Below are 12,342 nucleotides of genomic sequence, written 5' to 3'. Positions count from 1 at the left end.
TGTTTTAAATCAGCTTAAAATCATACTGATACTCCACTGTAAATGCAGTATGTTAGTCTGGAAAATCTGACTGCGACAATTGCGTAACCAGACTCACATTTATCTAATAATACTTTAATGCTACTCTACGACATCAGTTTCACTTTTAGTGACAGTTCTGTATGTCCTAGGTTGCCCAGAAATGCATGTGTAAAGTGTGTTATTCTGGGGAGGATAAAAGGGCAAATTCTTTCAAATTCTTCCTTTTCAACTGTTTTTTTTTTTTCATTTTTACTTAATGTTGCTTTAAATCACTGTAAAAATAAACACAAATGTTTGCTGCGGGTTTGACTGGACTGTAGTGGATTGAGATGTTTTATTTTAAAGTTAAAACACACTCCAAGTGCAACCCACCTGTGCAAAACCTTTGTACCTTTTCAGCCATTGTATCATTGTATCAGCAGAATCTATTATTTGTGCTTTTATGCAACTTTACCTCACATTTATTCTGAGCTTATATCAGTGGTTAACTGTAGTACCCATCAGCATCTTGCACATATATGCACCACATTTTGAAAATTACTATTATGTAGAAGTGACCAAAAATAAGTGAGCTATCTCTTATGATTATGATTAGTTTTTCCACAATTGCAATAATCTTCTGCTAGAAGATTCTGCACATGCATTAAAAATAAATAGTTTTAAATGTGTGCACACACACTCACACACAGGAAAAAATATTTAATTTAGTGGTTATGCTGCGTCTGCACATGGCTGCTTAATGAGATCTCAGGTCTTGTGTCTATGTGAGCACTGTTACCTGTTAGCGGTTGTGCCAAGGCCCATCTCGGTCAGGCTGGCCCACACTGCCTCCACGTTCTTGTTAACCTCTGTGACCCCGATGTCCCCCAGGCTGCTGGGGTCTTTGCGGCGCAGCAGGTCATTGACCTTAGCTCCGACGGCCTTGCCCAGGTTTTTCAGGTGCTGGCTGCTACTGCCTCCACTCTTTTGTCCGGCAGGGCTGGAGGAAACGACTCCGGCCATCCTCAGACTCTGCTTCTGCTGCTCGGCTGCATTGGAATTCTCAAACATGCTTTGGTCAACTGTAGACAGAGGACAGAGACAGAGAGAGAGAGAGAGAGAGATAGAAAACACAGGTCACCAAACATGTTTGTTCAGAAAGTGCTGGAATAATACAAAAGACATTTACAGATCCATCCACCATTAAAGTCCATCACTAGACCACTTTGAATGGGAATGAACAACACTATAATAGGGATTAGGGGTAATAGAGAAATTCCACCAGTAACAATCAGACAAATGCGATGGTATGAAGAGCAATATGGCTTTAAGGCACAGCAGCATTCAAGCATCAAAAAGAAAACAAATGACAAAAGGAGGGAAAAAATAAAAAATAAAAACACAATTACATGCAAATCAAAGCTCACATAAAGATCAATCACAATATTGATACAACAATAATGAACGGTAATGAAGGTAACATCAACATGTCTGATCCATTCTTACCTCAGAACATTATTTCTCGGAAAGCATTAGAATGAAACATAGAGGACACGTCTTAATAACTACATAAACATACACAACACACAAGAGCTGCTGTAAAGCTGTAATAGTTTTATGCAACAATATTTGTTCCCATACAGGTAAAACACACACATACCAGTACACACTTACCCATGTGTACCCATAGAGTCAAGGTCATTCACAATATATAAAAAATAAAAGAAGCTGAACAGGTGCCTCCCACATGGCCATATATTACAGGCAGAAAACAGGAGAAAATAAATGTGCCTAACATCGACCATGTGAGAAGCTGAAAAAGCGAAGTTGACATCCTATTTCGACTACAATTCAACATGTTAGGAGTCACTTAGCCAGCCAGGCAGCAAATATTAGCCTGGCTCTAATATACACAAGCCATTTTCTGCTTGTTACGCTGTGCTGCTTTCTGAGAATTCGCTGAAGAACAAGAGCACAGTCATTATCACAACTCCATATATAAGCAACAACAAGACTTTTAAAAGGATTTTGGAGGCAATATGTCAACAGAATTAGACATACTGGGGAGTGACTCCGCTTGACAAGTCACTGAACGGCAGACGTCTTTAAGGTCTATATATATATATATATATTCCATCCAGAAGTATTAGAACAGGGAGTTCACGCTCCTTATTTCTGCTGTAGACTGCAAACATTTGGGTTTGACATTGAAAAATAAATATTTCAGCATTTATTTCCAAGTATTTACATCTGGATAATTGGATATACAGTTCAGAAGATAACACCTTCTGTTTAAAACTAGCCATTTTTCATGTGATAAAAAGTATTGGAGTCAGACGATGTAAGTAAATAAAAGTACAGAGACTTCACCAGAAAATGAAAACCACTACTTACTAATAAACATGAAGAATAGGAAGGTCAAGCTGGAATTTGCCAAGAAGCACAGAGACAAACCTACAGACTGATTATGGACTGATGAGACAAAGATTAACATTTGTGGACCAATGTGATGATAAAAGCAAAAAAAAAAACGAAACGATCTGCTCATGATCCTCAACATACCAGCTCATCTGTGAAACACAGTGGAGGTAGTGTTTATTTCAGGTACTTTGGTAGAATTTATATTGGTCCATTCAGCAAGACATTTTGACACAGTGTAAAGGAGATATTGTGTTCAAATAATGCAATAAACAAAAAACTGACAAAAATAGAGATATTTGATTTTCATTGGACAGCGACGATATATAGTGTATATAACAGCTGTGTACTAAAATTCAGTTTTGCTTCTTGCAATGATTTTTTCAATTAACTTCACTTAGAAATTCCACAAAATGTGCACTTTACCCAGAGGCACCCAAACTTGAAGCTCCAGTGCAAAACTAAAGAAACAAACCATGGCTACTTAACATTGGTTTGGCTGATTAATTACATTTGATTTGGCAGAGGCGATGCATTAGGTTGGAGGGGTGTTGGAACAAGATCTATAAAAGAAAGATTAGCAGTGGAGGGCCTGAAGTAAGAGTAAGAGAGAGAGAGAGAGAGCATGGAGAAAGAGTGAGTGAGTAAGCTTGAGTAAAGAGAGAAAGTGACTGGGAGACAGAGCAAGAATGAACGTGTATCATGTGTTCAAGCGCCCATTATAGCAGCAGAGCAATGATCAGCATTGCCAGTCCTCCTCCACAGGGCTCACTGGCATCATAACAAACATGCAGCTCCGGGCTGTGGTTCAAAATATCTAGCGGAGGCTCCAGCACAGTAGTCAAGGCCAGTAGTATGTCTGACAGGGCCTGTTTCAGGCTTATTTACAAGCTGCTGGCTGCTCCTGATCTCTCCCTGTGGGTGGGAAACGTCTGGAACAAACTGCAGCTGGACTGGGCATGCTCTGCTCTCACAGGGTCACTGCTTATGACAGATTTCTGGCTGGGGACGGGTGGGCACAGGATGGAAAAGATTGGGAAGAAATAAACCTCTAATCCAAACTGGCAGCATATGGGTGAATCACAAAGTGCCAAAACAGCTTTAGTGACCTCTGGATAGCAAACTTAGTGCTTTTTGCATCAGAGTTTTAGAGATAATAGTAGCAGCAACAAAGTAGCTACTAGTTGGTCAAATAAATAATGTTATAGTGTTATAAGTTGAACAGGCTCTGAAAAGGAAGGAAGAAATAAGAAAAGGAGGAAAGAAATAAAGTTTTATTGAGCCAAAGCAAGGTCAGAGACAAGTTACAGAGTAAGTGCACTTCCACTCCAACAGATATTTACTGGACTGTTTCATTTTGTAAAAGTTTGAACTTTTGTTTAAAACACACAGAAAGAGAGAGAGAAAGAAAGAGAGAGAGAGAGAGAGAAAGAGATGTGATCATATGCATGTGATGTTGCAGTGAGCGGTAAACAGGAGGAATCTGGATATTCATCTGGATAGTCTGTGCCTCCCAAACACCACAGGATTCCCCGTTATCCACCATTCCTGCTGAGTTCACATGCACACTCAGACACGGTCCACTGACCACTCAGTCAACACAAATTATACAAAAAAAAAGGGGTCATTGGGTTTGGAGTGCTGAATGTACAGCTCCTCTCATTAAAACAACGGCCAAGGTTTCTCAGACCAAAGTCTTTCTCTGTTAAACTGTCTTCCGCTTTGAATAATCCATACTAGCCAACCCATGTTGACTAATACAATTAGGGTTTATAGGACAATAAAACCAAAGGACAGTATGGTATGGCACAGAACAGAACAGCAGAACAGAACAGTTCCAAAACAGCAAGAAAAAAAAAGGCAAATCTGATCCCAATAACAAATCTTGTGGTTGTGATAGGTTGGGATTTGATTTTCAACATAACTAGTTATATTAGTTTATACTTCACTGCTTACTTAACACACTGCAACCTGTATTAACTACCTCAGGGGGGCGCGATACAGCACTAGATGAAGCAAACTGTAATGTATGACTGTCTTTTCAAATTAAACATAGGTTTAGTTTTTTTATGTCTTTTGTTTTGTTTGTCCCCACAGGGTACTGTATTGTACCGGATTCTGTGTACATTTTCCACTCAGTCTGCTCTACTTTCATGGTCACAGACCAAACAAATAAGGATCAAGATGGCAGCAGAACAGCTCATCTTGTTTGTAGCAGAAAACAAAATACATATATACGATGAGAAACTGACTTCAAAATTGCAGATGTTAAAGTAAATATATAATGAAGCAGAGCTGAAAGACTGGGGAATGATGGTTCTTCTCATTGTTCTTTACAGAGACCATGTTTAAGTTTGCAAAGTGAATCCTAGGGTGTTTATGTCCACAAAGAACGGCAAACTATAGCTTTTCTCAGTAATGAGCTCTTTACACTGTGTAGAGGGGAATTAAAGAGAGCAGAAAGCAGACTAGGGGAAGAGAACAAGTAAGAGGGGACACGTATGAGAGTTAGAGGGTCTCTGCGCTGTTTACAGATCACACAGCAAAAAAAATGCATTAGACATGATGTGAAGGTTTGACCCGAGTGGGATGGGTTCCTCTGACTTAGTCTTGGTTCCTCCTAAGGTTTCTTCCTCTTAATGTAAGGGATTTTTTTTTCTTGCCACTGTTGTCAAGCATCTTTGTGGTGCTGTGCATAAGAGGCATGGACCTGTTCTCTCTGTAAAGCTGCTTTATGACAAATTTTGTTGTAAAAAGCGCCTCCATGTCTATGTTACCTTCTGGCTCTCTGCCTTTAGTTCGGCTGTTTTATTTAGATCTGCCGGAGTCATTAGCCACACTCTGATAATGTTTTATATTCTCGGTTTTACAAAAATCCAGTCAAAACTTATTCCATCTCTCTGCCTTCCTCCGAGTTACTGACTGCCCACCGGTCTGACCCGATAAAGATGGATGTTGGACCCTCAGGCTCTCGCGTCTCCTGTCCGACCAGACTGTAAGTTCTGAAGTCGGCTCTTCTCCATCCACCACCCACAACAGATGAGCCACTTATCATCTATCTCACTCTATTAGCCATTAGTGGCGCTGCTTTACTCCTGAATATATAAAACCTATGTGGATGTATGAAAATTAATTTGAAAGCCATTTGACCAGTGGTAGGATGGTCCCCCCTTAAATGTGAGTCTTGGTCCTCCCAATGTTTCTTCCTCCTCCTGCAGCTCTGAGGGAGTTTTTCCTTGCCTCTGCGCTCACTGGGGGTTCTGTATTCAGTATTTTCTATGTTTAATATTTTGCCTGACTCTTTGTCCTGTGACCACGTTTTTGTAAAGCTGCTTTGTGCCAACACCTGTTGTAAAAAGCGCTATACAAATAAATTTTATTTGATTTAATATATAAATAAAACTGCACTGAAATGAATTGAAGGTTCCTGTACATTGAACATGTCCAGCTGTTTGATACATTTAGATTTGATACAACTAAAATTAAACAACTATTTTACTGCTCTTTTGACTTCACCCTCTTATTTCAACTTGTAAAATCAATGTGGATTGGACAAGGACAATGTTTCAGGATTTGTGTGTGTGTGAGAAAATGGTAACATTAACATTTTACTGCTTACTGAACAAAATACTGGCTGTATTAATTACATCAGGGTGGTGCTATACAGCACTAGATGTAACAAAGGTGTGATGGAGGTGTGAATCAAACTGTGATTTTTGTGCATCATTACACCCCTATAGGTATTGTGTTTAAATTGATTTCTAGTAGAGGTGTAGAAATGCATTAACTGCTTATATTTAAGAACAGCTTAAGCTTTAAAAGCTTCTTAGTATTAAAAATCCAACATTTTACCCAATTAAGTGAGGCCAATTATCTCAATCAGTTAGCTGTATTCCACCCTATCACTAGCAATGGCCTAACACCAGGAGGGTGAAGACCTTTCGAACTGCTGCTGACGTAGCATTCCTGATTAACCAGCACTTTCGGAGGAAAATGCAGCGACTCGGTTCTGATACATCATCTGACAGACGCCTTGTGCTGACCAAGATTATTGTACGGAAAGAACATAATCTACCCATTTACAGAGAGCAAGGCCAATTGGGCTCTCTCAGGGCTCTGACAGCTGATGGCAAGCTGCACGATCAGGAATTGGACCAACAATCGCCCAATCACAGTAGCAGCATCTTAGTCTGATGGACCACTTGGAGCCAAAGCTTATAAACTTTGACAGAAAAAAAACCCCAAAAATACCTAACTAAATATTGACTGAAACTCAATATCGTTACGTAAGAAAAGTGATCTTTTGCGATTTCCTAACACAACACAAAAACTTAATCTACTTAAAGTAGGTACTGGTACACACTTCCAAAGAACAACTTGCCATAACTCAACAGCTTTATCTGTGTCAAGAACCGTACAAATAAAGCAAGATTGTTAACCCATTCTCTACATCGTGGGTGGCCTAATGGATGCTCAAGTTGAGAAAAGCTGGGTCAAACATCAATATTTTAAAGGTGACCTTCTTTCTAGATATGAATATTTAACTAGCATGTTCCTGGGATGGGGGATAAGAGATGGGGTGAAGGCTGAACTGCATTATGACATTTGATGAAAAGTAGCTTTGGGGGTCTTTAGAGTTGAAAGGTCAGAGTGGGAAGTCCATAGGCAGTTCATAATGAGATTACAGAAAAAGAGAGAGACGCTCTTGCCCTTATCAAGTCTGTCCCACGCAGGATTGGTCTCTGAAGGAAGCGATATCTGGAATATAACCTCATTATGCTTAGTGAAAAGACCTTCAGGCAAACCCTGAGAACGACTATTATAACAAAAAAAAAGGCACATATCTTTGTCCTCGATAGGAGTTTGATCTTTCATCATGCGTTTCCTTCTATCTTACAAAGTTCTTTAATTACATCACTTCTCTCTAGTATTTAGGATACAGAGTATTATCAATAATATCTAGCCAAGAGAAGTATGGAGATACTGTGCATCAGCACATTAGCCAAGCAAGACTAGAGGCCTGACAGAAACCACAGGGGACAGTAGTAGCTTGCCAGACTGACTTCAAATCAATATTTCATTAAATGATTTGCCCATCTATGTCAGTCGGTGCCACTTTATCGCCCAATGAGAGATCTTCTACATGTTTATTTCATGCTGGGTGAGGACGAGATTTTGTTCCAATTAGACTCTGATGCAGAAGATTGCAGCATGTCCTACAAATGAGGTGTGGTACAGCAGCTGTACGGTAGAACAGAAGCTGCCATTACAAACATTACTTTGACGCAAAGAAAAACTGACATGTGTACGCTGTGATGTACCTGATGTAATACGCACACTGATATTAAACGTTTGATTTACTAGCGGTGTAGCTAATTATGCAAACTGAGCAGTGACAAGCTAGGACAAAAGAGAAAATGAAAATTTAGCAGAACAGTGAACGCTTGATGCTTAATGACAATAAAGAACAAGAAAGAATGCTTTAAACTATAATGTGCATCATGAAGATATGAAAATGCAATGTGTATTCTTAGTAGAGGTGGGAAATATCATCCTATTTTTTCAATATATCATCTTATTCTTATTGGGATTACGTAACAGTGTTACTGTACTCTCTACTGCAGCATTTACACACTTACACACAGCACATTCACACTTTCATCATAATAACTAGAAAAAGACACAGAAACACAGAGAACTCTGTAACTATTACAAGTAGAAGCCTTTAGAAGTCTCTTTAGATAAATTACAGAAAAGACAGATAGCAATGCTAACGGTTTCCTACATCTTCAAAAGACTCTTTGGAAACTGAAGAAAACTGGTACAGAACAAGTTAGGTCTGGCTGACCCACATGGCAACAGTGCCTTTAGCTCAGCTTTACACTTGACTTAGTCTCAGTTCCAGCAGGTCTGACAGGTGAAGTGCCGTAATAAAGCCATCGCTGAGATGAGAAAATAAAAAGCAGCTTGTTTGGGGCATACAGCACTGCTATTGGACTACTAAAATATAGGGGTGTTCTAAAACCTTTAACTGGTAGAGGGATGTTGGGATATAAACACACAAAGCGATCTACTTAAAGTGTTTATTTATTTTACTATTGATGATTATGGCTTACAGCCAATGAAAACCCAATAATCAGTGTCTCAGAAAATTTGAATATTATATAAGACCAATTAGTACTTTTGGTAGTGTGCCAAGTCCTGCTGGAAAATGAAATCTGCATCTCCATAAAAGCTGGCCATGTCATCCAGGCCTAGTCACAATATCATGATGTATCGTAATGAGTTTTGCTATGCTTTCAACTCCCAGGCTTTCTATTAAATTGGATATCTAATGCGGATGCATTGTTCAAATACAACAAATTTGATATGATCAATATCAACTAACAAACCATATCATTATTATTTTTTAATAAAATGGAATAAAAAAATACTAGTATTCAAATCTTTTGGCACTCTAATAGAGCTGTCAAAATGTGTCAAATATCACAAACAATTAGGAAAATATGTTATAACCAAAGTAATAAGCTTTGCCGTTCTTTTCATACATACCAGCCCTGGCCTTCTATTGAATGAGATACTGAATGCAGCTTCATTGCTTGAACTCAAAAAAAGTTGAAACGACAAGTACCAACTAACAAACCTCTTCATCATGGATTTTAACAGTTCTCTCTTTTTCTACCTAAGCATCCTACGTAGCTCTAATTGTTCTCTGGCTATAACAGAAATGGTGAATAACTTGAACTGTGAGTGGATATCACAGCTGTACACAGACACATACTGGGCCATATCTTCTCAAACACACCTAATTAGAAGAGCTGAAATGGTAACATATTTTTTGAAATGAGCTCCCTGCCTGTTATGTGTCATCCTTTAAGGAAATTATACAATACTGCTTTTGACATAAATCTTAAAATGAAGGTCCAGAAAAACACATTAAACAAAAAGAAAACAAAAAAAAAAAACTCCCGAACTAAAGAAAACAAAACAGAACAAAACTAAAAAGCTGACATCAGACGGCAGGTGGAAAAACATTAGAGGAAACTGAGTGAGTTAACAACATATCCACCCATTTTATTTGCGATTCTACCTCATATCGAATTTATATGTACAAGAGAAAGATGATCTATGATCTCTTGTATAAGTAATGCACAAACTCTGCCAGTTTCATACATAAACTTCTGAATAAATGTGTCTGATTTGCTACTAGAAGTGGCACAAACGAGTCTTGGAACATAGAGCCCTCTGTCTAATTGGCTCCAAAAATTAATCCTTCAAACTAGACAGAATATGTGAAACTTCAGAACAGCGCTTTGTCTAGAACTGGATTCTCAAGAGTTTTCTGTTTCATAATAGGAAGTATTAGCCTGTATTCCGAGACAGTGGCTACTTGTCTCCAAGAACAGGCAGCGGTGCTAAAACAGGACGGGTATTCTCAGAGGATTTCAGTGCTAATCCATGGCCACCAGCAGTTTAAACCCTGATCCTACAAGAGCATCCTTGAAGATAAATAGGAAGACGCTCTCTATGTAGCTGCTCATTTCTTCAGGTGCATTTGTGATGTATTGGTTCTTGCCATTATGGAAAAGCTATGCCGGAAGTCAAGAGAACACGGCTCTTGATGTAACTAGATCTTCTCTGCAGGGATTATCTCAAGCACAGGATGACTATGATGGAAACTAATGAGAGAAATTCCACAGAGAAAAAAAAAAAAAAAAAATGCTTCATTCAATTTCTTTCTAGCAGAACATTCTTTGTTACATTAATAATTACATGATCAACTTATTGTACAATATATGGACATAACTTCAAACGAACTTTACAATATACGGATATAATTTCTGCTGATGTTGATATTGCCTGTTTTATTTAGTTGTTTTTTTTAACTTGTTTAAAACAAGAGGGTTTTATTTTGTTTATTTTATTTATTTTACATGTTGTTTATATTAGGATATTAGGATACTTTTTATATTCTTGTTCCAATATCCAAATATTATTTAGTAATTAATTATTGTATCATGATATTAGTGGCTTAACAGGGTCTTAACAGATATTAGACCAGACCCAGTTCTAAATTAAATTCATGTTTTTGTTCCTATTGGGATAAAGAGAGCACATGACTGTAAATATCTTAAGGTTAAAATCCTGATGCGACAAAATTGAAAACTATTTAATATCTTGTATTTTAACATTTTGAGTTATAGAAAGCAAAAATACACTGTTAAAAGAAGTTATTTTAGTCTCTTTTGTCTGACTACTAATCAAATACACCTCTATTCTGTAAAAAAGGTGAATCAGAAAAAGACACAAAGTGTCCTGTGATGCATTCAAGATGTTCAATATACTAGTGAATCTCAAAATATTCAAAGAATATAATTGAAAAGTTACTTCATTTCAGTAATTCAGTTCAAAATGTGAAACTCATGTATTATATAGATGTATTACATACAGAGTGATCTACTTTAAGCATTCATTTATTTTATTGTTGATGATGTTTATGGCTTATAGCCAATGAAAACCCAAAAATCAGTGTCTCAGAAAATGTGAAAGTTATTTAAGACCAATTGGTATTTTTGGCAGTGTGGGCAGTGTGTCAAATCCTGCTGGAATATGAAATCTGCATCTCCATAAAAGCTGTATGGAGCTGCAGTTATTGAAGCATTGGTCTGGTATTGTAAGACCGGCTAAAATACTGTTCACTGTTATATATGCGAACAAACATACATACAAACAAACAACTGACGAGATCACGATTATCAAAAATGATTGGGGTCTTGTCCATTTATTGTAGGATAAGTCGATAATATAATTACCACGACAGGCCTACTTCAAAGTAACTCATGCTTCATCAGACTTTTACATTATATATACTGATAAACACTGCTTTTTATACAGAGCCAAAAACTCTATAAACTCTAAAAGTTCAGCATGCATTAGAGAGTGCCGAAAATCAGAAGTTGACAGTCAAATCTTTCTCATTCTCTTTTCATGTTGATTTAGCTTTCCCAGCACTCACCCATCTCTCTGATTAGCTTTCAAACAGCAAAGTCTATTAAACTACAAAAAAAAACTTTCCTGTTCTCTGCAGAAACAAACAAACAAAATGTCCATCAGCAGCTCTTACTGAAGCATGAAGGTAGAGCAAGGACATCTCCAACTGTATTTATTAGGCCCACACAAATATATTCATCACAATTTTGGACATTGAAATGAAGTAACAGTGAAAGGACACAATTAATAAATTCCATTAGTTAGCATGTCCGCTGAATCACAAACATTTCTACTCGCACAGAGCATTACAAATCAATAGAGCGGCCTAATGAATCACAGGAACGCTCACTGTATGCGCTGACCGGCCACAGATGCTGTGCTTAATGAGCGCCAGTGCGCATTATAAAAGATGGTAGGTGTTTCTGCTGTGTATAAATTATAATAAATAATCACAAACACTACGCTTTTATGACCAGAGTCCATCTAATAATCAAATGCTGGAATAGACATATAAGCATATGAGCTAAACCTATGGTATGAGACAGTAAGAAAATACAGTAGTAGATCAGATCAGAAAGTAACAGATGGTGAAGATATCCTCTACACTTTCCCTGAAGGCCAATGAAGACGCACAGCTGTCAGCTCTTAGTCACAGAGAAGCTTGCTCACCTTGGAAGCAGACAGTTTTATAAGCCCACATTAAAGCAAATAACTGCCTACCTGCCAGCACAAAAAAACTGTAAAGAAAGAAATAAAAAAAAGCCGCCCACCTCATTTTAACAGCTCAGACATGCTGACATTTATTATAATATTATTGTATATGGCTTTACACTTTTCTACATTTTTTTTTCACCAATCTTCTAGGGCTGTTTGTTGATAAGAACTTAAGATTCAATTTTATTATAATGCACTGCATAAGTACAGTGGTATGAA

General features: G+C 37.7%; 1 protein-coding gene across 3 annotated transcripts in view; it reads right to left on the bottom strand.

Annotated features, from left to right (window-relative positions):
• Positions 1-12,342, bottom strand: part of nos1apa (nitric oxide synthase 1 (neuronal) adaptor protein a) — a 179,027-nt gene that overhangs the window by 12,205 nt on the left and 154,480 nt on the right. For all 3 annotated transcript variants that reach the window (XM_049479357.1, XM_049479358.1, XM_049479360.1), the window contains one exon: positions 800-1,082. In XM_049479357.1, coding sequence (XP_049335314.1) covers positions 800-1,082 — 283 coding nt within the window. The remainder of the gene's footprint in view (positions 1-799; positions 1,083-12,342) is intronic.

The sequence above is a fragment of the Astyanax mexicanus genome, chromosome 5 (assembly GCF_023375975.1).
Source record: "Astyanax mexicanus isolate ESR-SI-001 chromosome 5, AstMex3_surface, whole genome shotgun sequence".
NCBI classification, from domain to species: domain Eukaryota; kingdom Metazoa; phylum Chordata; class Actinopteri; order Characiformes; family Acestrorhamphidae; genus Astyanax; species Astyanax mexicanus.
The sequence above is the reverse complement of the archived record's forward strand: the minus strand, read 5'-3'. Positions and strand labels throughout refer to the sequence as shown.